This window comes from Talaromyces rugulosus, chromosome VI (assembly GCF_013368755.1).
Source record: "Talaromyces rugulosus chromosome VI, complete sequence".
NCBI lineage: Eukaryota > Fungi > Ascomycota > Eurotiomycetes > Eurotiales > Trichocomaceae > Talaromyces > Talaromyces rugulosus.
Window position 1 is genome coordinate 377,341 of NC_049566.1, and position 24,643 is coordinate 401,983.

Consider the following 24,643-nt stretch of genomic DNA (forward strand, 5'->3'; position numbering starts at 1 on the left):
CGTGGCTGCTGGCCAATAATCGGACTCCGATCTTCTTTGTCTTTTGCTACACATTTTAAATGTGTCTTGCGATCAGAGGATCTTGAGATGAATCCAGTGATTTACGTGCGAGTTGAATGAACCCAAAAGTTTTTGTGACAGGCTCTTCTTCTGGGAGAAGCCATGGCGCCGATGGACATTATTAATAGGGGCCGGTTTCCGTTCTCTGAATGTCGTCAAAAATACTTGTTGTTGTATTAAATAATCCATCGCATTGCTCCTTCAATCTCGCTTTTTGTGTCTGTTCATGTCATCAGGACCATGGATGACGCCGTCAACGTACCTCTGCCACTGAGGACAGCAAGCCCCGAGGCCCAGAACCAGAACCAAAGTCTACCATATGCGACGTCTCTACACTCCTTCGTCAACGATGATCAGTCTGTTGACTCGGAGAACTGGCAACCCGAAAGAGAGCAGCCCCCGCTTCGCCAGCAATCCAACAGCTATGACGATATCTACGACCGCAGCAATGCAGCGTCTAGGTGAGCTATCAATTGCACAAGCTAATTCTGGAAGAAGCTAATAGAAATCAGAGCCAGCCGTGGCGAGATCGGCCTTCAGGAATTCCCGCTTCCAACGTCGAAGCCCATCCCCAGTCATACGAGCACCGTTGACCTGGGACGAACAAGCCGGGCAGAGTCTATCAACAAGGCTGCGACCAAGAACAAAACTCTTAGTGGCGAGCAAGTCCACCCTCCAGTAGAGCAGCTACGCAGACAGCTTGCAGAATACGAGCTGCCGCTGTTGCAGCAGGCAAATCCAAATGACGGCACGTTCTGGGATCCGATCAAAGAAGAGGATCATCCGGCCTCGTTCGATCTAATTGCACCAATCCAAGAATCAGAAGCACCACTCCATTCGCTGGAGAAGCAGGCGGATCTCCTGTTCTCGACCAGGCATATGCTCGCTATTCTTTCCAATCCCCAGCATCTCTTCAAGTTCCGCGAGTTTCTGGCGGCCGAGCGATCTGATTCGTTAGAGATATTGATGTACTACCTCAGCGCGTGTAAGGCGTTAAAGGCAATCGAGTATTCCAACGCTGTCTCACAGTTGCTCACAAACCTGTCTGAAATAGAGTCGTCAGACCAGGAGATCCCAGCGACGAAGAACAACAAGCTAGAACAACAGGCCGAGAATGCGCTCAATGCACTGGTCAAAGACGAGTTGCCTGCATTCATCACTTTCAATTGCGTCTCGCTCGTCTCCAATGTCGTCGAGCAGCGGGTGAAGGGAACACTGCCAGCCAAGTTTGAGGGAACATCGGATGCACTTGCAGAGGTGTTTTGTCTGACGGATCCATCCAGGCGAGATAATCCTATTATCTTTGCTTCCGAAGGTATGCTCTGTTCTTAGTTAGCTAGACGCACACTGACTAGGCAGAATTCCACCGCACCACGCAGTATGGTATGGACTACGTGTTGGGACGCAACTGTCGATTCTTGCAAGGCCCCAAGACAAATAAACAAAGTGTGCGCCGAATTCGCGAGGCGATTGAAGCCGGATGCCAGCATTCTGAGCTGTTTCTTAATTAGTAGGTTTCCAGACTCTCCGCCATTTAGTTTCTCTCTAACTTGTCAATATTTCAGCCGCCGCGATGGCTCCCCGTTTATGAACTTACTCATGTGCGCACCTCTGTGTGACAGCAAAGGAAGAGTCCGTTACTTTATCGGCGCGCAAATCGATGTGAGCGGTCTGGTCATGGGCGATGCGGGAATGGACTCGATGAAAGATGTTGCTAGAGAGGAATCTATCAAACCAGATGGCCCCGAAGACGTTTCTGCAAATGGTGTAGAAAATAGCCATTTCTCGGGTGGTGTCAACGGATACCATCCATACAGCGTCGACGGTGACAACGGACACGGCCATCAGTTTATCAGCGATCCGCTTTCCACAGAATCTGTGTCGCCACGAAAGGACGGTGAGGCAAGAAATAACCTCCTCGAATTCATCGAGTTGCTTAGCCCCAGCGAACTAGCAATGGTCCGCGAACATGGCAGTTCCATCTTCCAGCCTGTAGTCCCACGACGTGAACGACCATACTGGGGCCACGTCCGGCCGCGAATCATGCTCAAACAGCCCAAGCAGGCTCCGAATCATGCTGGCCCGGATCAAATGTTCAAGCAGCCGACTCTCCCGGGTGTTTATGACAATGTGGGCTGTCTCTTTTATTTCTAATGGCGAATTATGCTGACGCGGCGTTCCTTTGTAGTACCTCCTCGTCCGCCCTTATCCTTCTCTTCGTATTCTTTTCACGTCTCCCTCCCTCCGCATACCAGGCATTCTGCAGTCGCCGTTTTTTTCCAGAGTGGGCGGTTCGGCCACGGTGCGCGATGATCTACTCCGTTCATTCATGGATGGGCGTAGTGTCACAGCGCGCATCAGATGGATTTCCAAATATGATATGCATGGTAGAAGTCGGTGGGTACATTGCACACCGCTACTAGCACACAATGGCGGTATCGGGGTGTGGATGGTGATAATTGTAGATGATGACGAGCCAGGTTGGAGGGTATGACCAGTTCAATGTTATATATATTGTTGTTCTGGTCTTTCTTTCTTTCTTTCGTCTTGAATGCCGTGGATAGAAATAATATTGTTCCAGTTCAAGTAACTTGCATTGATAATACTAATGGCCTCGATTGCAATGCGTTGTAAGGTGGAAAGACGAAATCGCGTGGTATTCTAATAAAGCTGGAGGAGTCCCATTGCGGTTAGCTTGGGTTGCTCCTGCTTTGTTTGCCCTCCCCTCCGCCTTCTCCTTCCTCTCCACCTGCATCCAACTGATCTCAAGCTGTCTCTAGGCCAGAGTCCTGGTAATCGACAGATTCCATCGTTTGCAATGGCGCTTTTCAGACCGTCATCGCCTGAGTATCTAGATGATGGCACGGTCGTTTGCTCTGGCCACCTGCGTGTGATCTGCGATTTTTGCTGCACAGATTACAGTCCTCTTGATGAATCTCCCGGGGACGATTCCGACCCGTTTGCACATTCAGCTGATGAGGAGCAAGACGAAGATGGCGAAAATAGCGAAGATGACGACACAGAATCATTCGACATACCTCGTCCTTCGTACAGATTCCGCAACAGAGTTCGACGGGGTGAAGGAAAGGTGATTGCCGAAAAATTTATCCCTCCTTCTGACTTTGCTGCTGCTGCAAAACCGCAGGAACTTTTTTCTCCAGCTCTCGGCATAAACAGCATTCCTGTAGTGCGTCGGTTCATCAACAGACGAGATGCTACACAGGTCCTGGTTTTCACGGATGGAGCGTGCCTGAACAACGGTGGCACTAATCCTCAGGCTGGATGCGCATTCTTTTTTCGTCCTGCGCAGAACGGAGGAGAAAAGGAAAAAGGACAAAGGTTTGTGGGTGTTACATCAGCATATACATCTTGTCTAATAACCTCGTCGACAGAAAAAAAAGAGACATTCCAGATCAACCTCCCAACACCGAGGGCTATGTATCATTTCATCTTGAAAAGAAAGGCCCATTTGGCGACCCTAGTCTACAAACCAGCAATCGCGCCGAGCTAAGAGCTGTCATCGCTGCGCTGCGCTTTCGGGTCTGGAACGGTGAAGGCTTCAGGAGTATCGTTATCGCCACAGACTCTGAATACGTCGCAGAAGGGGCGACCACGTGGGTACGCACATGGCTAAAGAATGGCTGGAATGGTCGTGCTGGACCGGTGAAGAACAAAGATCTGTGGCAGGCTCTCCTTGGCGAATTCGAACGTTGCCATGATAATGGGCTGGAAGTCTTGTTCTGGAGGATTCCGAGGGAGCAGAATACGCATGCAGATCAGTGGGCAAAAGCAGGTGCCGGGGAGGAAGATGTAAAGGACGAGTTTACTGACATTGTGGGGGCGCTAGTATGACTTTGTTCCCTGGTTCTTCGCTACATTGTCGTTTTTGCACAAGTATGATTCTATAAACAGTGATGTCGATTATTTTCAGCTCTTGAAATAGCAATTCATCAACACAGAGTCCTCTCGATTTGAACTTAAACTGTAAAGCACAAAGCTATTGGTCTGCAAATAACCAAGTGGGTATGCGAATTATTATTACATTTTCGATCCTAAAAATTACTAAACACAGGTAATCGAGAAAGAATCAACCAATCAGAAATAGATATCGCGTATAGATGTGATTAGTCGATATTATTAGGTCAACCCGCGCTAGAACGTTTACGTTTCTAGAACCTCGCGTGTCGGCTGTAGTAAACGCCGACCTTACGTGCGTATGGGTATATCCGTGACAAAAATTAATATTATTTAATATTCTGCCTGAATATTATTCAATGTTCTCCATCTGCCTGAAACAAGACTATTGGCAGGTATATATCTTATGAAGAGAATACAATATGAAATACAATATCAAGATCTAGACTGAGATAATAATGATTGATTGATAATGACAATCTCGCCCTTCGGCCTCGGAGATCGGTGCGTCTCGCGTCCGAGGCCCCCACATTTCCGCCAGGGAGCCAATCAGAATGCCGACCGCCCTCGTGGCACCAACCTGCCAAGCCTTGCACGTGACCCATGCCCTCCCATTGGACGGGCCGGCGCACAATTGTCCCATGGCCCACTCTGCCGGAAGTCTAGGCGTCCCGCAGCCGCTCGGAAGGGCGCCTGTTCCGCCCCCGGGAGCCGGGAGACGAATATCTTCACAAACCGAAGTTAGATCTTCTAAGCCGCGCGCCCACTTGCGAGGCAGATGCTGCTTCTCATTCGTTTCCCCCCCGGAGAAAATGCCATGGCGTAGACGAAATCGACTCGTAATCCCAACATCTTACATGTATCATTCGTTCAGGATCCATAGGCCCCGTTGCTTAGTCTTAGTCCCGCCAACATCCGTTGGTGCATCGTATAAAAGATCCATCCATGCCCCCTTCTCGCTGGGACACTCTTGGTTTTCTGTTTTAATAACAACAACAAAAAACCCCTGCATGCGGAGTCCTTCATAGAGAACAACTGCTTCTCATCATGGAGCCATCTCCGTATAACAACTCCTTGGCAACCCTGCCAGGGGGAGACCAGAAGTCGATAGGGTCCTCCTATTCCACCACCACTGTCGAGCAAGACACCTCAAAGCCCACAACCAGAGCTGGCGGTCCAAAGGATCCCGACAGCTGGCCACTGAAGCACAAAGTCGAAGCCATCAAGGAACGCGATGTGCGGTCCGGCTTCAAGCCCCGCGAGCTCGGCGTGACATGGAAAGACATCAACGTCGAAGTCGTCGGCGCCGACTCCGCCATCAATGAAAATGCCGCTTCTCAATTCAACATCCCCAAGAAAGTGATGGAATCACGCCGGAAGCGACCCCTAAAGACCATTCTAAATGACAGCCATGGCTGTGTCAAGCCCGGAGAGATGTTGCTCGTCTTGGGTCGACCTGGCTCTGGATGCACTACCTTGCTCAACATACTCGCCAACCGACGAAAGGGATATGCTGGCGTCTCGGGTGACGTCTGGTATGGATCCATGACACCTGAAGAGGCAGCTCATCATCGAGGGCAGATTGTCATGAACACAGAAGAAGAACTCTTCTTCCCCACCTTGACTGTGGGCCAGACCATGGACTTTGCAACCAAGCTCAAAGTACCACACCATCTGCCAAACGACGTGGCTTCGAAACAAGATTTGAGGTTGGAGACCAAGGATTTCCTGCTCGAGTCCATGGGCATCCAGCATACAAACGACACAATGGTCGGCAACGAGTACGTCCGTGGCGTCTCCGGAGGAGAGCGTAAGCGTGTCTCGATTATCGAAACCCTCGCTACTCGAGGCTCCGTCTATTGCTGGGACAACAGCACTCGCGGTCTCGATGCCAGCACTGCGCTGAGCTATACCAAGGCCGTCCGCGCCATGACCGATGTGCTTGGCCTGGCGTCTATTGTCACCTTGTACCAGGCAGGAAACGGTATTTATGATCTGTTCGACAAGGTCCTCGTCTTGGATGCCGGCAAACAGGTATACTATGGTCCGATGAAAGAAGCGCGCCCCTTTATGGAGAACCTTGGCTTCGTGTGCCGTGATGGCTCCAATGTTGCCGACTATTTGACCGGTGTCACGGTGCCAACAGAACGCCTGGTTCGCGAGGGATACGAGAATAGATTCCCCCGCAATGCCGACATGCTGCTGGAAGAATACAAAAAGTCTCCCATATACCCCCGTATGACCGCCGAGTACGACTACCCGACGAGCGAAGAGGCTCGCGAACGCACTCGCGCATTCAAAGAGTCGATCGCATACGAGAAGCACCCTCAACTCCCCAAGTCCAGTCCCTTGACAATCAGCTTTGCGGCACAGGTGAATGCTGCCGTGAGTCGTCAATACCAAATTATCTGGGGAGACAAGGCGACCTTTTTGATCAAACAAATCTCCACCCTCGCACAGGCCTTGATTGCAGGCTCTCTCTTCTACAACGCCCCGGATAACAGTGCTGGTCTTTTCGTCAAGTCCGGTGCCCTGTTCTTCTCTTTGCTTTATAACAGTCTGCTGGCCATGAGTGAAGTCACTGATTCATTCACTGGTCGGCCGGTGCTGATCAAACACAAATCCTTTGCATACTACCACCCGGCGGCTTTTTGCATTGCCCAAATCACGGCCGACATTCCCATTCTGATTTTCCAGATTTCCATCTTCGCACTGGTCTTGTATTTCATGGTCGGCTTGACCATGAGTGCGGGTGCCTTTTTCACATACTGGGTCATCCTCTTTGCAACAACAATGGTAAGTGCTGACCCTTTTTTTCTTTTTCTTTCTTTTTCTTTCTCTTTCTGTCCTAACTTTCAAATCAGTGCATGACAGCACTGTTTCGAGCAATAGGCGCTGCCGCTGCGACATTCGATGCTGCTTCAAAGGTCTCTGGATTCGTCATTACTGCCTCCATCATGTACGTTGGATATATGATCAAGAAGCCCGACATGCATCCATGGTTTGTCTGGCTCTATTGGATCGACCCGCTTGCATACGGGTTCGAAGCTCTGCTTGGCAATGAGTACAAAGGAAAGATATTGCCCTGCATCGCTAACAATCTTGTTCCCAATGGCCCCGGGTACCTGGACCCTCTCCATCAGTCTTGTGCCGGCGTCGGAGGCGCCATTCAGGGCGAGGTCACTGTTACTGGTGAAGCATATCTCAGGTCCATGTCCTACAGCGAGTCGCACATCTGGCGCAACTTTGGAATCCTTTGGGCCTGGTGGGTACTGTACGTCGCCATCACCGTCATCTGCACTACTCGCTGGAAGGCCTCGTCTGAAAACGGTCCCTCGCTACTGATCCCGCGTGAAAACCTCCACATTGTTCAAGAGAAGCTGGCGCTCGATGAAGAAACCCAGTCGCAAGGAAAGACCGTTGCTACAAACAGCTCCTCTAACTCGGTCACAGAAAAGGGCGATAATGATATTGACAAAAACCTGATCCGCAACACCTCGGTCTTCACCTGGAAAGATTTATCGTACACGGTCAAGACGCCTACCGGCGATCGCGTGCTGCTTGACAACGTTCAGGGCTGGGTCAAGCCAGGCATGTTGGGTGCTCTGATGGGCTCTTCCGGTGCTGGTAAAACCACATTGCTGGACGTGTTGGCTCAACGCAAGACTCAGGGTACCATCCGAGGATCAATCATGGTTGACGGACGTGACCTTCCGGTTTCTTTCCAGCGTTCTGCAGGTTACTGCGAGCAACTTGACGTCCACGAGCCGTTTGCTACTGTCCGCGAGGCACTGGAATTTTCGGCTTTGCTTCGTCAATCCCGCGACGTCTCACGAGAGGAAAAGCTCAAGTATGTCGATGTCATCATCAATCTTTTGGAACTACACGACATTGCCGACACACTCATTGGTAAAGTCGGTGCTGGTCTGTCGGTCGAGCAGCGCAAGCGAGTCACTATTGGTGTCGAGTTGGTAGCCAAACCAAGCATTCTGATCTTCCTGGACGAGCCTACTTCTGGTCTTGATGGACAATCTGCTTACAACACGGTGCGTTTCTTGAGAAAGCTTGCCGATGTTGGACAGGCTGTCCTTGTCACGATCCACCAGCCCTCTGCCCAGCTCTTCGCCCAATTCGACACTCTCTTGCTCCTGGCCAAGGGCGGAAAGACCGTGTACTTTGGAGACATTGGCGACAATGGCTCGACTATCAAGGAGTACTTTGGCCGCTACGGAGCCCCCTGCCCTGCTGAAGCCAACCCGGCTGAGCATATGATTGACGTCGTCTCGGGCGAGCTGTCACAGGGTCGCGACTGGAACAAGGTCTGGCTCGAGTCTCCAGAGCACGAGAAAACAAGCAAAGAACTGGACAACATCATCGCCGATGCTGCTGCCAAACCACCGCAGACTCAGGATGACGGAAACGAGTTTGCCATGACCCTCTGGGACCAGACCAAGATTGTCTCGAACCGGATGAACGTCGCTATGTTCCGCAACACGGACTATGTTAACAACAAGATCATGCTGCACATCTTCACTGCCCTGTTCAATGGGTTCTCGTTCTGGATGATCGGTGACACCATCGGCGACCTCCAACTACGCCTGTTCACCGTCTTCAACTTTATTTTCGTCGCTCCTGGTGTCATTGCTCAACTGCAGCCGCTGTTTATCGAACGCCGCGACATCTACGAGGCCCGCGAACGCAAGTCCAAGATGTACTCGTGGATAGCCTTTGTCACTGGCCTCGTGGTGTCCGAACTACCGTATCTCTGCATCTGTGCTGTGCTGTACTTTGTCTGCTGGTACTACACCGTCGGTTTCCCAACTGACTCGAACAAGTCGGGCGCCGTCTTCTTCGTGATGCTTCTGTACGAGTTCGTCTACACGGGGATTGGTCAGTTCATCGCCGCATATGCGCCCAATGCTGTCTTTGCCACGCTCGCGAACCCGGTTGTCATTGGAACCCTGGTGTCTTTCTGTGGTGTGTTGGTGCCGTATACCCAGATCCAGGCGTTTTGGCGGTACTGGATGTACTATCTCAACCCGTTTAACTACCTGATGGGCAGTCTGCTCACGTTCACCATTTGGGATGCCGAGGTCAACTGCGCAGAGGGCGAGTTTGCCATCTTCGACCCGGCCAACGGTACCTGTGGTGAATATCTCGCCCCTTATCAGCAGGGAATGGGTATGTTGTCGCATCTGGTTAATCCCAACGATACCTCCGCTTGCAAGGTGTGCCAGTACGGGTCCGGTAGTGATTATCTCAAGACGATCAACCTGAAAGAGTACTACTACGGATGGCGTGACGCGGGTATTGTGGCCATCTTTGCCGTCTCCTCGTACGCCTTGGTCTATTTGTTGATGAAGCTGCGGACCAAGTCGTCCAAGAAGGCCGAATAAGCGTGTCTTTTTTTGTCGTGTTTTTATAGCATCTGGGTCAGGTCTGAGCACGATTTCCAACTCTGCTCTTGATATTTAATAGAATAGAATGATAGATGGGTCATAAATTTCAAATATGTTAAGATATATGTTTTATCGTAGGTCTTGATTCCATTTCCGAGTAGTCGACTTGTATCTAATCCAAAGTATTAGCATATTGCTAACACGGAACAATAAATTAGGTCGTGAGGTATGAGATGTTATATCAAAGAGTTTCATATGGGGTTGAACATAAGAGACAGTGGAGAAAAGAGAGATAAAAACAACATACCTGTCAGTTTACTCTGTATTATGTTCAAGCGAGGTGTTCTTCTGATTCCGGAAGAGTAAAAGTCTCCAAAGCTCTTCTTCACGTGACTGCGGAGTCAACATGAGATGATATTGCCATCCTATGGAGCGCAATTGTTGTTTGCTGTTTCTGGAAAAAGAGAGTATCGCAGCTGTTCCTCCCAAGGCTCCATTTGAGACGACTTGAAAACACGTGTGCGTTTTTCCGGTTTAGATGTTTTCTTTCAGACGAGTTGCATGTCCAATCGAAAGTATATCAGGTCACGACTCGTTTTCCTCCTCTTTAAGCAAAGTCCAAAGCTGCCGGGCTTCTTCGATGGTCTTCTGGTCAAGCTCTGAGCCATTATTCCCTCCCTTTGTAGACCGTGGCTGGACTGAAGCCTCCACCTCTCGTCCTTCGACCGCCAACTGGTCCAGCAGCTTTTCAACGCGGTTCTTGATCCCGTCCATTTCCTGGATCTCGCTTCTTGTATTCTCTAATTGCTCCTCCATCATCAATATAAGCGACTCGCGTGCCTGGTGAGGTCGGTAGAGATTGAGAAGGTGGTGAGCGTTGATGAACAGATTGCGCAGGTCATCCAGTTTCGTTTCAAATTGCTCGGGCGCGACAGATAAAACGCCGACGAATTCGAGGAAGTTGAGTAGCAGCGACTTGCTAATTTTGAGCAAGTAGTAGGCATGGTTCAGTGGCTGCGCCGGTTGGTCGTCTTTGCTGGTTGGAGGATCGGGGTAGAGCTGGTCGATTCCTTGATCGTTCAAAGAAGGCAAAGCACTTGAAAGCTGTAATTCCGATGAGAAACTTTCCTAGAAAAAAAGACTCAACATATAAAAAAAAAACACGTACACTTTGTAGCTCCCCAAACACGCTGTATGAGCCTTCGGTAGGCGCCTTTGGAGGGATCAGGTAGCGCAGGTCTGTCGGCGCGTCCAGGGCCTGCAGCTCGCTAGGAGACCATTTCTTCTTCGAGTCCTGCGCGTGCGACTTTGCTGACTCGGTCTTGAGTTTGTCGAGCTTCTCGATGTTCTCGGTGGTGAAGTGCTTCCAGAACGGCGGCGGCGGAGGAAAGGCAGCTGCGACGGCGCGCTGTGCGTCGGCCATGGTCAGCGTTTCACGCTGGGGATAGATAGCTGCAAGAAGACGGTATGTCTGTCTCTCTTGTTTTGGTTGTTTGTGACGGGATCGGTGTTTGGAGCACTGCGTGGGTGTGTGCTGGTTGGACGTTGGTGTTGGGTCAGGCGGGAAGAGAGTGGAATTGATCTGCAAGGAGGTTCCCGCTGGCACGCGGCGACGAGATCCCACTTGCTGCAAATTGTCCCGATTCGACCTCAGCCCCCACGCGATTGTGCAATATACTGCGCTGATCAACCCATCAGCACCCTGTCGTGTTTCATTTGCAATCCTTTCGCTGTGGATGACCGATAGTTAGGGTCCTGCTCCAGGGACGGAGGGAGAGAGAGAGAGAGAAAAGCTCGCTGTGTTCCCAGCCCACACCAAAGACACCACCAGTTCGATGCCTCGCTCGTTTCTAGCATCACCGCGCAACATGTCCCTCGCCCACCAGTCCGGCGCCCTAGGAGCGCCGGTTCGCTTCTTCCAGCGCACCTATGTCGCCGAGCTTGTTGCGCTGGGCCTTGTAGCGACGGCCTTTACTCTTGTGAGTGTTTGAGATATGATATTCAACCTCGAATATCGACTGAGTAGATTTTGTTGTGCATCTAGATCCAAATATTCGTCACTCCTTTCCACCGAATGTTCTACATAGACGACATGTCTATTCAGTATCCCTTCACCAAGTTTGAGCGGGTTCCTCTACGTTCGTATTCGTGACAAAGTCTCAACCTTTGAATGGAACAAGCGTTTAATATCAGGACAGTTTGGTCAATTATATACTCGGCCGTCTTCCCCGTCGTCTGCTTGATTGCATGGAGCATCATCTCCCGTCCATCCGCATACAAGTTCCACATCACGCTGCTGGCCCTGATCTCCTCGCTCATGACTACGCCGCTCATAACGGACATAATCAAGAACACCGTCGGCCGCCCTCGCCCTGATTTGATCAGCAGATGTCGGCCACAAAGAGGGACTCCGGAGCATGAACTTTTAACAATTAGTATCTGCACGCAAACAAACGAGCATCTTTTACAAGAAGGATGGCGAAGCTTTCCCAGTGGACATAGCAGTTTTGCGTTTGCGGGACTCGGATTTCTTACCCTGTACGCTCTTCTTGCTCATATTGACTATTAAAGCGACATGGTTAACTCCTGATCTAGCTTTCTTGCGGGCCAGCTGCGTGTCTTTCGCCCAAGGGCTGACCTCGGCCGCTGCCTATTGGCATTTGCTCCCACCATCGGCGCCCTGATGATTGCCATTTCGCGCCTCGGAGATTACAGACATGACGTGTGGGATGTCAGTGCGGGAAGCATCTTGGGATCGTGCATTGCGTATTTTACCTATCGCCGGTATTATCCTGCCCTGACGGACCGGCAGTGCGATACACCCTACGATCGTGCCGACGATGCTTCCTCGTATGCGGCAGAAGGGTTTTCTCGACTGCCTAATGATGAGGAGAGGGCGTTGGGTCCTCAGCCCCCGAGGAAATCAATGAGAGAGTCGAGGGACCAAGAGCAGCGTCAAGGGTCGTGGGAGAGTCCGGAGACGATCCCTCTGAACGAGGTTGTCGGTAGTCAGAGCAGGTGATAGTAGACAAGCGCAGCTTTCAACATATATATTTGTAAATGTACTTTAGCGTCATTTCTTTTTACGCCTCCAAAAGAACATTTGAACCTTTTCAAAAAATTTGAATCAAATATGAAAGGACAATAGTCGATAATCACATGCATTCTTTCGTCATGCGGGTATTTTATATACAATAATCGAACAGCCACCGTCCGAGCTAGTCAAAAGCACTTTCCAACGCTAACACAAGTTTACAGCTTGGCCTTGGTCTGGGCCTTCTTCAAGACGGGGTCCAACTTGGTGGCCTTCATGATGTTGCCCTTGATCTTGAGCTTTCCGCCCATGAAAAGGCGCTGCGCATTGGCCTTGCCGGAGACCAGGCTCGAGAAGTCGTCTTCGCCGAGAACAAGGGTGACTACAAAGATAATTCAAATTAGCCTCTAGTCCGTTTTGCATGAGATCAATCAATCAGGGAATAAACACACCATCGGCCTTTCCACCAGCGGGAGCAACGCCGGTGCCGACCTTGCCGGACTGCTTCAGGTCAATGTGCCACGAAGCCTCCTTGCCGGCGGAGTTGGTCAGGGTGAAGGCGTAGACGCCAGCAGCCTGCTTGATGGCATCCTTGCGCTGGGCTTCGTCGGCGAGAGCCTCGTTGATCGCGTCAAAGGCGGCCGAGGCAGGGAAATCGGCTGGAAACGATTGTTATTAGTTCGGGCTCTGGAATAATCAGGAGGACAACGTACGGTTCTTGACAGACATGATGAATGATGGTGTCTTGCGTGTTGTTTCCAAAGAGATGAGGACAGATCAAAGCAGAGAGAGAGTCTTCTGTTCTAGCAAGAAATCTGCGCGGGACAGACAATGTCAGTATAAGTAAGCCAGACGAAACGTGGAGAAGCTAGAGCGAACCTCGGCACAATCACAGTCCAAAAGTGGGCCTTGGTCGCAAGACTGGTTTTTCTGATCGCCAAAGCAGAGGGTGGTGAAGCTGCGATGCGAGAATGCTGGCGGTGACGTGCAAAAGCGGGCCCAATACTACGCATGTGACGGGCCGAGGCTGCTCGATCAGGCTAGCGCAACTCGGCTCTCGCTCTTGTCGCTTTTAGACTTCAGACTTCCTGCTATGGCTTCATATTGTTGTTATTAATTTCATGGCTATCGTTGCTTCATTGCTCGTATCCTCGTTATGCTCGTTATTTCCGCCATGTGATACTACCACCAAGATCAACCCGAAAACACATATTCTCAACATCATCCCCGCGTCGCCCAGAATGCACAACATATATCGTCAGCGCCAGCAAAACATGGACGTCCACAGCGTCTTCTTCATATGATCCGTCCTGGCTCTGGAACGTGCCAGCTGACTCACCCCTTCACGTAGCGCGCGCAGTTTAGGGTTGGACTGTTCCTGGTCTTCCCAGAGCAGCGCCGCCGTGGATGCAAATAGGGAGTTGTTGATGTCTGGCTGGTTGGCTTTTCGCTTCCTCTTTTTCGTCTTCTTTTTCTTCTGTCGCTTCTTGGGCGGAGATGACGACGACGATGTGGTCTGATCAAGAGGGTCAAGCATGAAAGGAACCTCCATGCTTTCCGTCTGGTGCTTCTCCTTTCCTCCCTCTTTCTTCATCCCGCCATCTCCTTGCGCCTTTTGCAATGGTGCAAATGCATCGTCCCAAGTCCCGCTGCGGAGAGCAACATGTTCAAAGTCAAACTCGTCTAGCGTGTCCTTGTGCTCAGCAATGAAATCAGAGACTTGGAAAGCATCAAGCAAGACATTTTCCAGCCCCAAATACCGTAAATGCGTAAACTTGAGCGCCCGCAGCCCATTCCGTGCATATGTCTTTGGACACGCATTTTGACTCACCGATGGCTGGCAGACAGCTGGCTCCGTCACGAGCGACAGTGGACACGGGCCCTTTTGCTCACCTGTCCAGCGAAATGCGAAGCTGTGCACGTTCGAGAAGCTCTGCAGATAGCTATGCAGGATCTTCAGTTGGTCGGTCGTCGCCTCGTCTCCTTCATAGGGGAAACTTTCCATCTGGATGGCCAGCTTACGGATGCGAGCCCATCGTTTTCGGCCATTGGGTGATACACCCATACCCATGACTGTCGGCCGCAGATGCATGATCCCACCGGGGTGTATTTGCAGCAGCGACAGGCTCTCTAAGCGGTCACTGAGCTGCGGAGCTTGCTCGACCGCGATGCGCAGCGAGATGAGTGCGTAGTCGACAACACTGCGCCGATAACGATGAGCAGGCTGTCCGTCACAGACGATCTTCAGATGCCGCAACCCCGTCATACAGTTGAAAGCGCGCACAAACGAGGGCACGTTTGTGGCGGCATGGAAGAGCGGCGGGTATTGTTTTACCAGAAGATCCGTCATCTCCCAGCTGCCGTATTTGGCCTCGTTCGTCGGGGAAGACACCCGATGCGAATGATTATGATGCTGCTGCTGGTGATGCTGTGGCGTGTATACAAACACTTGCTCTTCGCCCGTCTCCGGATCGACCAGCGGCGGGAGAAACGTCTCGGCGTTATGCGACAGACGAAAAGCCAGTGTCTTGATATTCGCACCCACTCTTTCCAATGCGGCCATGCGCGAGGGTTTGGTGAACGTGCCGCTTTGAAAGGAAATCTCTGTTTCGCGGAACAAGAACCGAGCAGCTGGTGGGCTAAAGGCACGGCAGACAAGACGCAGGTTGGCGAGGTCTGGCTTGTCCAGCAGGTCCAGAAGGGCGTCGCGCGTGAGATCTGTCTGCCAGAAAGATGCGAAAGATGTCATTTTGCTGTGTTTTCATTCTTTGTTTACCTAGTATACAGAGTAGGTATCACCACAAATGGATTAGATGAGGTATACCTGATACCTCTCCGATTAAAGACAAATAAATATCAACGTGATATAAAGGAGAAATGTTAATATATGATTAAAAAGGGAGAGACGTTATCGCAGTATAGTCAATATACTGTGTATACAAGAATGTTTCGTTTCCATCCTGAAAACCGGGGCATCCACTACAGATAAACCCGACAGAGAAAGGGCCAGGAACCCATGCAACGTTTCAAACAACCCACCCACCCACGGCTCATGGAGGAGTGAGAAGTGAGAACTCAATAACGCGAGGAAAACCTTTTTTTTGCTCAACAATTCATGACTCATATCGAAAAAAGAGGGGCACACAGCGAGGCGATTCGCCGCGGGCTGTTCTTGGCACACACTACGGGGTATTCAGATTGAAGAATGAAGATAAAGACGCGAGGACCATTTCTGACCATTTCTATGAAATTCTAGACATTCGACGCGTTGACTGGTCAATTTCGATGCGCACCAGAAAAATATTCCCACAAAAATCAAGTTTTTAGGGCCATGAACAGTCCCGTGTCCAATCACGACTCCGGGAGCAGGGTTCTAGGGTGGGATCTGGAGGGCGAAACGTTTAGGAAGTAGAGAAGAAGAAAAACAAAAACGTTCGTTGAGCGCGTTTAGTATCGTCTTGGCACTCTGGGTGCTGATTTTCTACTCGATTCTCGACGCAAAGACGCGGGGCTACCATGCACGTTAATGCAGCCGCTGTGGGAGATGATAGGATAGCACGCTCAACCACGCAGTCTGACACGAGACAGACGCGCCCAACGCATTTTGGAAAACGATTAAACGCGTGAACCGTGCTCGTGGCGTTCCACACGAGACAGCCTATAGGAAATTTACGAGGCAGTTGCTTTTTTTTTTCAATTTTTGTCCGCCTGTCAGCGTGGCGGCCCACATTTGAAGCGTATTTTAGTTGCCGCTTTAGGAAATGTTTGAATGCATCAGTACTGGCGGTGACAGGATATCGTCCTGGACTACTAAGTAAAAACTGGTTGGAGCATCCATATAGTGAATACCTGCTCAACAGGTCTTCGAGTAAATTCGAATCATCAATACTAAATGCATCTAAGAATACACCTTATGTGCAACCCCCCACGCGACAACCCTCATTCCAAATGTACAGTTATTATGAACTAGAATCATTTTCAAGAAGATTAATTACCCTTCTTAAGTAGAGAAAAGAGCAATCGAGGCAGGGAAGACACTGAGGTTGTCAGAGTACACGGCCGCGCTCGTTCCGTTGACAGTGATCATGTTGGTCACACCAACGGTGTTGTATCCGTAGACTTTCAAGTCAGAAACACCGCTGTCAACACGGAAAACCTCGCTCTGGCAGTCCGCAGAGCCACCAAGGTCAGAGCAGCTAGTGTCGTAGTCGTTGAAGAAGCTGTACAGACCAACACCGTACAGGGAGAGGCTGGAGCTGTCGACGATACGGAGACCGAGAGCGTCACAGTTACCCTTCAGGCAGGTGCTGAAGTCAGGGTCGTTCCACTTGGTGTCGGAGGTGTACGGGCCAGAGGTGGCGTCGGGCGAAGGCTGGTAGTAAGGAGACTCAGTCTGGAAGTAACCACCAACAACGTTGGTGGCACCGTCGAACTGGAATTGGTACAGACCGTGGTGCTCGGAACCAGTTCCCCACCTGTTTCATGGTTAGTCTTAACTCTGTATAAGGGGGAATGGGAAATTCATACATAGCAATGTTAGTGCCCTCAACAAGAACACCGCGGCCAGTGAAGATGGACACACGGGTGTTTGTTGGGTCATCAACGTCGTGGTCGGCAGTCCAGAACCAGTCGTTCTCCGAGTAGAAGTTCTGGGCATCCTTGGTGATGTGAAGCGACATGAAGGCGGCCTGGCACTTAGCAGCAGGAGAGGCAGAAGTAGGGCACTGCTCAACCTGCAATTCGGAGCCAGTCCAGCCACCAATCTGGGTGTGGACATCCCACATACCAGAACCCTGCTCACCGTTAAGGTTCCATTCAATAAGAACGGCACCAGCAGTGCCACCAATGGTACCGACACGCATGTCAGACCACTCGATGGTACCCTTGTCACCAGACTTGCCCACCTGCACAACAGGGTAAGGGTTGCTGGCATCGGAGAAGGCGTCACCACTGGCAGCGATGATGGGGTAAGATTCACCAACCACCTTGGCGCCGGGAGGAATGTAGATAGTGTCGGTGACCTTGTAGATACCGTAGTCAAAGAAAATGATAGTTCCGTTGCCGGCAGCAGACTTGAGGGCAGTGTTGATAGCCTCGGTGTCGTCGGTCGTTCCATCACCCTTGGCGCCAGAGTCGCGAATGCTCACAACCGAGTCAACAGGGGTGCTAGCGTACTGAGGCTTGCCCTTGGTGAAGTAGTTGGAGCCGGAGCCGCCGACAAGACCGCTGGGGCGAGCAACAGGAGCAAAAGTACCCTTAAGAGTGTCAGGGCCAGTGGGGGTATACTTGTGGCCCTGGCCGAACGAGGCAATGGTGGTGGACCCGCCCTCAAGGTAGGTAGTGCTAGGTCCCAGGACAGCAGTGGGCACGTTGTCAAGAACGACGTTCTCCAAGATCAGGTTACCAGCGCTGGCGGGAGTGGCAGTGTCGGTCCAGGAAGTGTTGACAAAGGTCTTGGTGTTCGAGATAGTGCTGTCGATAACGTTAAGGCCACCAACTGTCTGGTTGACACCGCCCTGGAGGCTGATACCAGTGGTGCAGTTCTGGATGTTGAGACCAATGTAAGTCCAGCCCCAGTCCCAGATCTGGCTGATCGCAGTGGCGGCGTTGTTGATGGTGATGTTACGGTAGGTGAACTGTTGGTTACCAATGTTCATTCCGTAGAGACCACCGTTGACGGTGACATCGGACATCCATCCACCAGAACCTATCGTAAATCAGTTTAATGTTTCTCGCCCAAGGAATGTAAAAAATGGATCTTTACCGTCTTCGATGAAGATACCCTGGTGCTGCGAGTCAGCATCAGCGTTCACGTTGATGACGACGTTCTCGACACTGGTAGCCTGGGAGCTAGGCCAGTGAATACCAGTGGCAGCGGTCGTTCCAGGAATAGCAGTCAGATCGATAACCAGGTTGCGGACTTGGCGAAGGAAGATGTTGGTAGAAATCCAACCCTCAGCTCCATTCTCGTATTCGTCACCATCGATCAGACCCATGCCGGTGAAGCTAGAAGTGGCCTTGAGAATGGCGGGGCTGTTGGGGTTTCCAATGAGCTGGGTGAAGTAGAAGTCAACGATCGGCGCGGAAACCGAGTAGGTTCCAGCGGGGAAGTAAACGATTGCAGGAGTGGTGGAGGTGGTCTGGTTGGCAGCCGGGCCAGTACGGTCACCGTCACTAATAGCCTTGTTGATGGCCTCAGTGTCATCGGTCGTACCGTCACCTAGTGATATGGGCGCTTGCGTGAGCTTCTTTCCTTTTGGCTAGAGACCGGCATTCTCGTGCATTACTTACCAGTCGCACCATAGTCCAACACATTACGGAAAACCTTGTAGCCGCTGGCAGCAGCAGGGGCATTGCCCTGGTGCTTGATATCAGCAAGCCAGTAAGATGGGTCCGAGCTGGCAGCAGAAGATGAAGAGATTCTTCTGTGCTTTCCGGCATGAGGGACCGCGCTCGCGCCAGCGACGAGCAAAGCGGTAGAAAGAATGGAAACCCAACGCATTTTGGCTCTCAACCACACTGTGAAGTTTAAGGAAAGTAAGGAAAGAATGAGAGTTGTGAAGAAAAGGGACCAAGGGAAGGCGGCGCCTTGGGACTTTTGTATGGCACGTTTGGGGGCCTGCGAAGCCGCGCGCGACTGATACCGACATCCCAGTTCACACGGTCATGCATAAGTGGACTCGGTGGAGCAACAGGCCTTCTGTCAACTGGGCAGACTGGCCCGGACGATCGGCCTAGTCCAAAGCGGCAGGGCCTCATCAGGAAGAAGCACATGTCGATGACGCCTCGCAGGCGTTTGGGGCAATGGGGCGTTTCATTCGGAGCGCTGGGCAGACGAGCTAGAGGTTAAGCGTGTATTGATTTCGCTGTGGCTTGCGGGTCCTCCGATCTTCGATCAGGGGGTCAGCTCATTTCCGTCCTCTGTCGCACTGGGCCGATAGAGGCCACCAGATTTAGTTTCGAACGAAGCATTGGCACTGGATAAATTTAGGCGCCCAGATGGGTTACCATGCAACTACTTCTTAGTTGGTTGGTGGTGGTTGACTCGCACAACTAGGCCCCTGGCACTAGTGCCGGTAGCCCCGGCCGGCTGACCAGACCACCCGTCAGCGATGTTACTCTCCCCGCAAGGCTGCGCGCGCGAGTGATTTCTCGAATCTCGACGTGACCAGGATGGATAAATTTGGAAGTCACTGCTGGGACAGGAGGCTCTGACCATGTGGTGGCTGACATGGTGGCGGTCTGGCAGCTGATGACGTGAAGTATAATTATCCCATCCCCTGCGCGTGTGGCTTCAATATCCGACATGTCGGGACTGACTATCGCCAGACTGCTTTTTTTGCAAATGACCAGTTGTGACTTTGTTTTATGCTGTGCAGTGGAGATGGAGGTTTATTGGCCCGAACCCAGGCAGGATCAACATCTACCGCCCTTGATCGATATCGGCCACATAGTTACACGTCGTCACATAGCCATCATACAAGCGGGCAGTCTGCAACCGCCTTGTGTGCGACCTATCAGTCCGTATCAAGAGGGCAGATCGACAACGCGACAAGTCAGAGGAATCAAGAATGTAATAGCAATTCCACCCAGGAGGTTGCATTATTTGGGTGTAACTCGCCGATGACCCAGCAGGAAGATCGCCATGCAAGCACACTCTTAGGGTTCAGCAGCCGTATTCGCGCCTTTCCTGATTCTTTTTGGCCCGTTCAAATCAGACCAGTAAGTCTGCTTGGTGGCTGCAACGTCGCGGGCTGGCTTGTTTCGCGTTCCTGGCCGTAGTACGCATCGGGTGTGGCGGGTTTCGTACTCAGTACGATTAAGTCTTCTAGTTGACGCGGAATTGGAGCGATGGGCTCCATCTTCCATGCCCATAGCAATGAATCTATGATAGCATACGCTTATATTCTCCGTAGCGTATGCCGTGAAAATGCAACGGTATTGCAAGTGATGTCAAAACTGATGATGTGTGCAGGCAGAGTGCGGTCGCACAGTCCTAGAGGTCGTGGGACTCTTGACATGTTCTGGTGATTGTAAGGAAGAAGGCGATGGTGGTCAGTTGCTGCTGGTCATGGGAAGGAGCGCCGCGCTGCTGCCTCAGGCATTTATCACGTGACTCGGTTTTCACAGTAACATCGGACAATAAATAAGACCTCAAAATCTAATGCCAAGAAGAGATTGGCAGGAATATTAGTAAGAGATTAGTTATATTAGCCCATTTCAACGCTCACCGATGTCTCCACACCGCGATTATGTAGGATTCCTGCTTCAATGTTCGCTTCGGTACAGAAGTGCCGATATTACGTATGCTCGCCCAGGTGAAAAGATCTGTCTACGATGAAGCCATTGTGTGGACCAGTCTACTCCGTACTAGGTATTCCATGGACACAGGCAGAAGATCCTCATGGTTCCACTTTACAAGCTTACTCCTTATTTTCGACCCCGGTGATCGGTCAAGTAATGTCGCCAAGAGTCCAATATTATTGAATCCAGCAATGATTTGCTTTCCTCGTATGGATTGCGTATTACGAAGCAGGATATGTAAGCACTGGCTTTGGTACGGGTTATTTTGATATGGCCATCAGAGGTGGTAATTGTAGCCTCTGAAAGATTATGCGGATAGCCTAGGGGATAACAAAGATAGAATCTACTTTGCGAGAGGACTTTTGTGGCCGTCGGTAGGTCTACGTGCTACAGAGCTAGCACTCTAAGATCTCCTATCTTCTCACTACTAACTCGGTGATCAACCCCATAACCGCCGTGCCATTCAATTCAGCACCGAGGCCAGATTATGCGGCATTAGCTTCTGCAGGCATCGGTATTTGGCCTCCAGGGGAGTCTGGGTTAGCCGCAGTCAAGACCTCAACCCCTGTTTCTGTGACAAGCAAGGTATGCTCTATACGTATGTTAGCATAGAACCTACAATTATGAAAAGGCGTTTTGTTCGCACCAAACTGAGCTGTCCGTTTGCCATCAACCGTGACATTTGTCCAGTTGTCCGGCCAATAAACTTCCCGAGGTTTCCCCAGAGTAAGGATGGGCTCGATTGTAAAAGTCATGCCCGGCTTCAACACGCCTACCGCTCTGTTCTTGGCATAATGGGGTATCCATGGCGGGGGATGGAACTCCGTGTTGATGCCATGGCCGCCCCAGGTCGCAATGACACTGCAGTTTTTAGACTTGGCGTACTTTTCAATTACCTTGCCAAACTCTCGTATGGGGGTGCCGGGCTTCACGAGATCGATGGCCCTGTTCAGACATTCCCGGGTCGTTTCAACTAGAGTAACCGAGTCGGCGTCTGCCTTGGCGCGATCGCCCACATAATACGTTTCATTGAGGTCAGCGTGATAACCCCCGTGGTATAATGAGATGTCCAGATTGACGATATCGCCATCCAGAAGCACTCGCTGGTCGGGTATTCCGTGGCAGACCACTTCGTTTGGAGAGGTACAAAGCGATTTGGGGAAACGATTATAGTTCAACGGAGAAGGATATGACTGTTGTTGAGGTTAGAACTGGTCAATTTTACCCTAGTGCAAGTGCTGCTTACCTCCCGTTCTATACAAGCATTGTGGCAGACCTCGTCAAGGTAGTCTGTGGTGACACCCGGCTTGAGCTCTGCAGCGGTGATGTCCAGCACTTCTCGAGCTAGTTTGCAAACCTTTCGCATTGCCTCTTGCCCCTTGGCGTCTAGAATGTCAATTTTCGTCCTGCTCAAGCGCTGTTCGCCCTTTGGTATGCCGGTCTCAGCCCAGTCGGGATGTTTAATCGTCTTAGGAATGGTGCGTTTCGGAGAGAGAGGATAGACAGGTCGGACAGAGCCGGTGAAGGGATATGTCGGGAAGGGATTGTATGCTCCTGAACCTAGATCAAAATCAGCGACAACGAATATCTAAAAGGGTGGTTTTGTGCGAGTGATACCATTCTGTGCGTTGACTTGCGCGGTCTTGTGAATAGCCTTGTGGTCATTCTACCCCAGTCAGATTCCAATACCAGGAGCGACAAGATGCATCAACAAACCCAGTTCCTCTTGAAACAATCCTGAGAGCAGAAATAGCTGTCTTTAATGTCCAGTTTCAGGCACGTCGGGCAAGCCAGTGCCCCCGCATCGTTTTCACAGTCTGCGCCGAGACACTTTCGCTTGGATGGGCGCTCTGATGAATTGTCGGCCATGGTCACTTTCGGGGAGATGGCGGCAAACAATTTTTTTATTTCCGTCTAGATAATGGTAGCAAATAGATGTCAGGTGTTGTATAAACACTTGTAGCAGAAAAGTTGGTCGTTATGTCGAGTTCGAGGGCTGAAGCCGTTAAATGATTATATAAGCATTCTATATACCAACTTTTTTTTTGGGAAAATTGAGTCTATTTAAAGTCATGTGAATTGATTTAATTTCTGTATAAATCGAAATTTTGAATTTCGGTAATTCTAAATTCTAAATGGATTATAAATATCGGAAGTCATCAATGGTTCGGGCGAGCTACTTGCGTCAACTGCTATATCGATTAGCATTGCTTGTTGACCCTTAAGAGCTCAATATATTTATTTGGTTCTAGTGCATGTTCAGAGCTTGATATGTCCAAACTAGCTTTATTTCCACCAGCCACCCCAACAGGAACTCTCAGGGTCAATAAAGATCCTATTCATTTGCATGTTCATCAAAACGCTTGTCCGAGACGGCAATCAATTAATATTCTATTAAATGTTTGCGATAACCCTAAGCACAGTAATATCCGTTAACGCCGAGTTCGCCCCATTCAATCTTCTCCACACCGCAACCTCAATGTTGAAGAATACGACAAACTTGGCTCCTAAAGCGCATCAAATACACGATTATAACGCCGAGTGGTATTTCTAGTATGGAAGATTCATTCCTCTTTGTGGACAGCGCCGCAGTCGATGGCCCTCTAAGAAAGCGAATTCGACGCCATGTGATGGCCGGGAGAAATGCTGGAAAAACATTCCATCGACGCTCAAGGCTGGATTTGGTGCATGATGTTGATCGTCTGACCTCTAAGCAACAAAAATTTGGCAGTTCAGAAGATGAGCAGAGTCATACAAACAGCGAGGAAATATTTCCTATAATGAATGATAGGAACTTCACGAATCCGTTTCGCAGTCTGTCGTTTCGTTGGGAGCCCACCGCTGGCGCTTTGGATATTCTTGACGAGTGTTAGTTGTAATCAATAACACTTTACATATCTCTTCTAATATGAACTGAATGTCCAGATTTCACCCACGTCGTAGAAAGATTCCATCCTTGCCGCGTCGGTATTTCGGCCGATGATGCGAAGTCTTGGTGGTTTAACCTTGTGCTTACGGATGAAGCTGGTAAGGTTCAACTTTACTCAAAATACTATGCCCAAGGCTTACTAGTCAAAGCATATCATTGTACTATTGCTATTGCAGATTCATGCAATCATCTGCTCCGCGGGGGCGGTGTTAGCTCACCAGAAGCACTCTTTCATCGCTCGCGAACATTGTCTCTAATTCGGAAGAGGCTTGAGAGCGATGCCGCTTTATCTGATTCCACACTGGGCATTATAATCATGATGATAGTTCAAGAACAGATACGAGCCGGGCCAATGGAATCTTTTATTCATTACGAAGGGCTGAAAAAATTGATTAATCTACGGGGTGGACTTCTGCATTTAGAGAAATGTCCTGCATTGTTACTCAAGGTGTGCAAGTAAGTGGCTCTAACTATTGTAGTCTAGTCTGAAGTGCCCTAACAACGAATGATTTCCTAGAATGGATATCCTCTACGCCTTTCAGTATGGAAAGCCAGTATCCTTTTTTCGAGACCGCATGTTTGAAGCTCAGACGCGCCTAGCATCGAAAGGATTTCTGTATGACCAAGTTTTCGCCGAGTACTCGACTCGCCACGCTCATTTAGGCCCTTCTCTTCATGGGATTCTTATAGACGCCATTAGTTTTGCCAGTCTTCTGGACGCAGCTCCAAACGATAGAGAAATAGATCTCTACACGTTTTCCGACCTCCTGCATTCTATGTGCTATCGCCTAATCAGGCATCACCCACTAGACAGTACCACATCGCTCGGCGGTGAAGAAGATGCTTACCATATAGGATTGACATTATTCGTGATGACATTGTTTATGCAATTTGACGACAAGCGGATTCTACGATGTGATTTGGTTTCTACGCGGTGGGAAAACGTCCTTGATCGCGATATTGGCGAGCTTGATGATGATATTTTACTTTGGTTGGCGCTTA

The 24,643-nt window shown here is 50.4% G+C and overlaps 8 protein-coding genes across 8 annotated transcripts; 3 read left to right on the forward strand and 5 right to left on the reverse strand.

Moving 5' to 3' along the window:
• Nucleotides 1-300: 300 nt before the first annotated feature.
• TRUGW13939_10471 (uncharacterized protein) lies at nucleotides 301-3,912 on the forward strand (the record flags this gene model as incomplete). The annotated part of the gene is made up of 7 exons (XM_035493583.1): nucleotides 301-521; nucleotides 573-1,375; nucleotides 1,420-1,570; nucleotides 1,626-2,190; nucleotides 2,249-2,453; nucleotides 2,841-3,399; nucleotides 3,453-3,912. 7 exons carry the CDS (start codon nucleotides 301-303, stop codon nucleotides 3,910-3,912), a joined length of 2,964 nt encoding a protein of 987 aa, XP_035349476.1.
• Nucleotides 3,913-5,022: 1,110 nt separating this feature from the next.
• TRUGW13939_10472 (uncharacterized protein) lies at nucleotides 5,023-9,371 on the forward strand (the record flags this gene model as incomplete). Its single annotated transcript, XM_035493584.1, has 2 exons — nucleotides 5,023-6,771; nucleotides 6,840-9,371. 2 exons carry the CDS (start codon nucleotides 5,023-5,025, stop codon nucleotides 9,369-9,371), a joined length of 4,281 nt encoding a protein of 1,426 aa, XP_035349477.1.
• A 588-nt stretch (nucleotides 9,372-9,959) lies between these two features.
• TRUGW13939_10473 (uncharacterized protein) lies at nucleotides 9,960-10,797 on the reverse strand (the record flags this gene model as incomplete). Its single annotated transcript, XM_035493585.1, has 2 exons — nucleotides 9,960-10,478; nucleotides 10,543-10,797. The coding sequence occupies 2 exons, from the start codon at nucleotides 10,795-10,797 to the stop codon at nucleotides 9,960-9,962; spliced, it is 774 nt and encodes a 257-aa protein (XP_035349478.1).
• Nucleotides 10,798-11,242: 445 nt separating this feature from the next.
• TRUGW13939_10474 (uncharacterized protein) lies at nucleotides 11,243-12,396 on the forward strand (the record flags this gene model as incomplete). The annotated part of the gene is made up of 4 exons (XM_035493586.1): nucleotides 11,243-11,353; nucleotides 11,419-11,512; nucleotides 11,573-11,912; nucleotides 11,970-12,396. The coding sequence occupies 4 exons, from the start codon at nucleotides 11,243-11,245 to the stop codon at nucleotides 12,394-12,396; spliced, it is 972 nt and encodes a 323-aa protein (XP_035349479.1).
• Nucleotides 12,397-12,626: 230 nt separating this feature from the next.
• On the reverse strand, nucleotides 12,627-13,137 carry TRUGW13939_10475 (uncharacterized protein; the record flags this gene model as incomplete). The annotated part of the gene is made up of 3 exons (XM_035493587.1): nucleotides 12,627-12,790; nucleotides 12,861-13,067; nucleotides 13,122-13,137. The coding sequence occupies 3 exons, from the start codon at nucleotides 13,135-13,137 to the stop codon at nucleotides 12,627-12,629; spliced, it is 387 nt and encodes a 128-aa protein (XP_035349480.1).
• Nucleotides 13,138-13,666: 529 nt separating this feature from the next.
• On the reverse strand, nucleotides 13,667-15,157 carry TRUGW13939_10476 (uncharacterized protein; the record flags this gene model as incomplete). The annotated part of the gene is made up of 1 exon (XM_035493588.1): nucleotides 13,667-15,157. The coding sequence occupies one exon, from the start codon at nucleotides 15,155-15,157 to the stop codon at nucleotides 13,667-13,669; it is 1,491 nt and encodes a 496-aa protein (XP_035349481.1).
• Nucleotides 15,158-16,408: 1,251 nt separating this feature from the next.
• On the reverse strand, nucleotides 16,409-18,910 carry TRUGW13939_10477 (uncharacterized protein; the record flags this gene model as incomplete). The annotated part of the gene is made up of 4 exons (XM_035493589.1): nucleotides 16,409-16,883; nucleotides 16,936-18,115; nucleotides 18,173-18,628; nucleotides 18,700-18,910. The coding sequence occupies 4 exons, from the start codon at nucleotides 18,908-18,910 to the stop codon at nucleotides 16,409-16,411; spliced, it is 2,322 nt and encodes a 773-aa protein (XP_035349482.1).
• Nucleotides 18,911-21,197: 2,287 nt separating this feature from the next.
• On the reverse strand, nucleotides 21,198-22,581 carry TRUGW13939_10478 (uncharacterized protein; the record flags this gene model as incomplete). The annotated part of the gene is made up of 5 exons (XM_035493590.1): nucleotides 21,198-21,304; nucleotides 21,359-21,905; nucleotides 21,959-22,272; nucleotides 22,330-22,378; nucleotides 22,429-22,581. The coding sequence occupies 5 exons, from the start codon at nucleotides 22,579-22,581 to the stop codon at nucleotides 21,198-21,200; spliced, it is 1,170 nt and encodes a 389-aa protein (XP_035349483.1).
• Nucleotides 22,582-24,643: the final 2,062 nt, after the last annotated feature.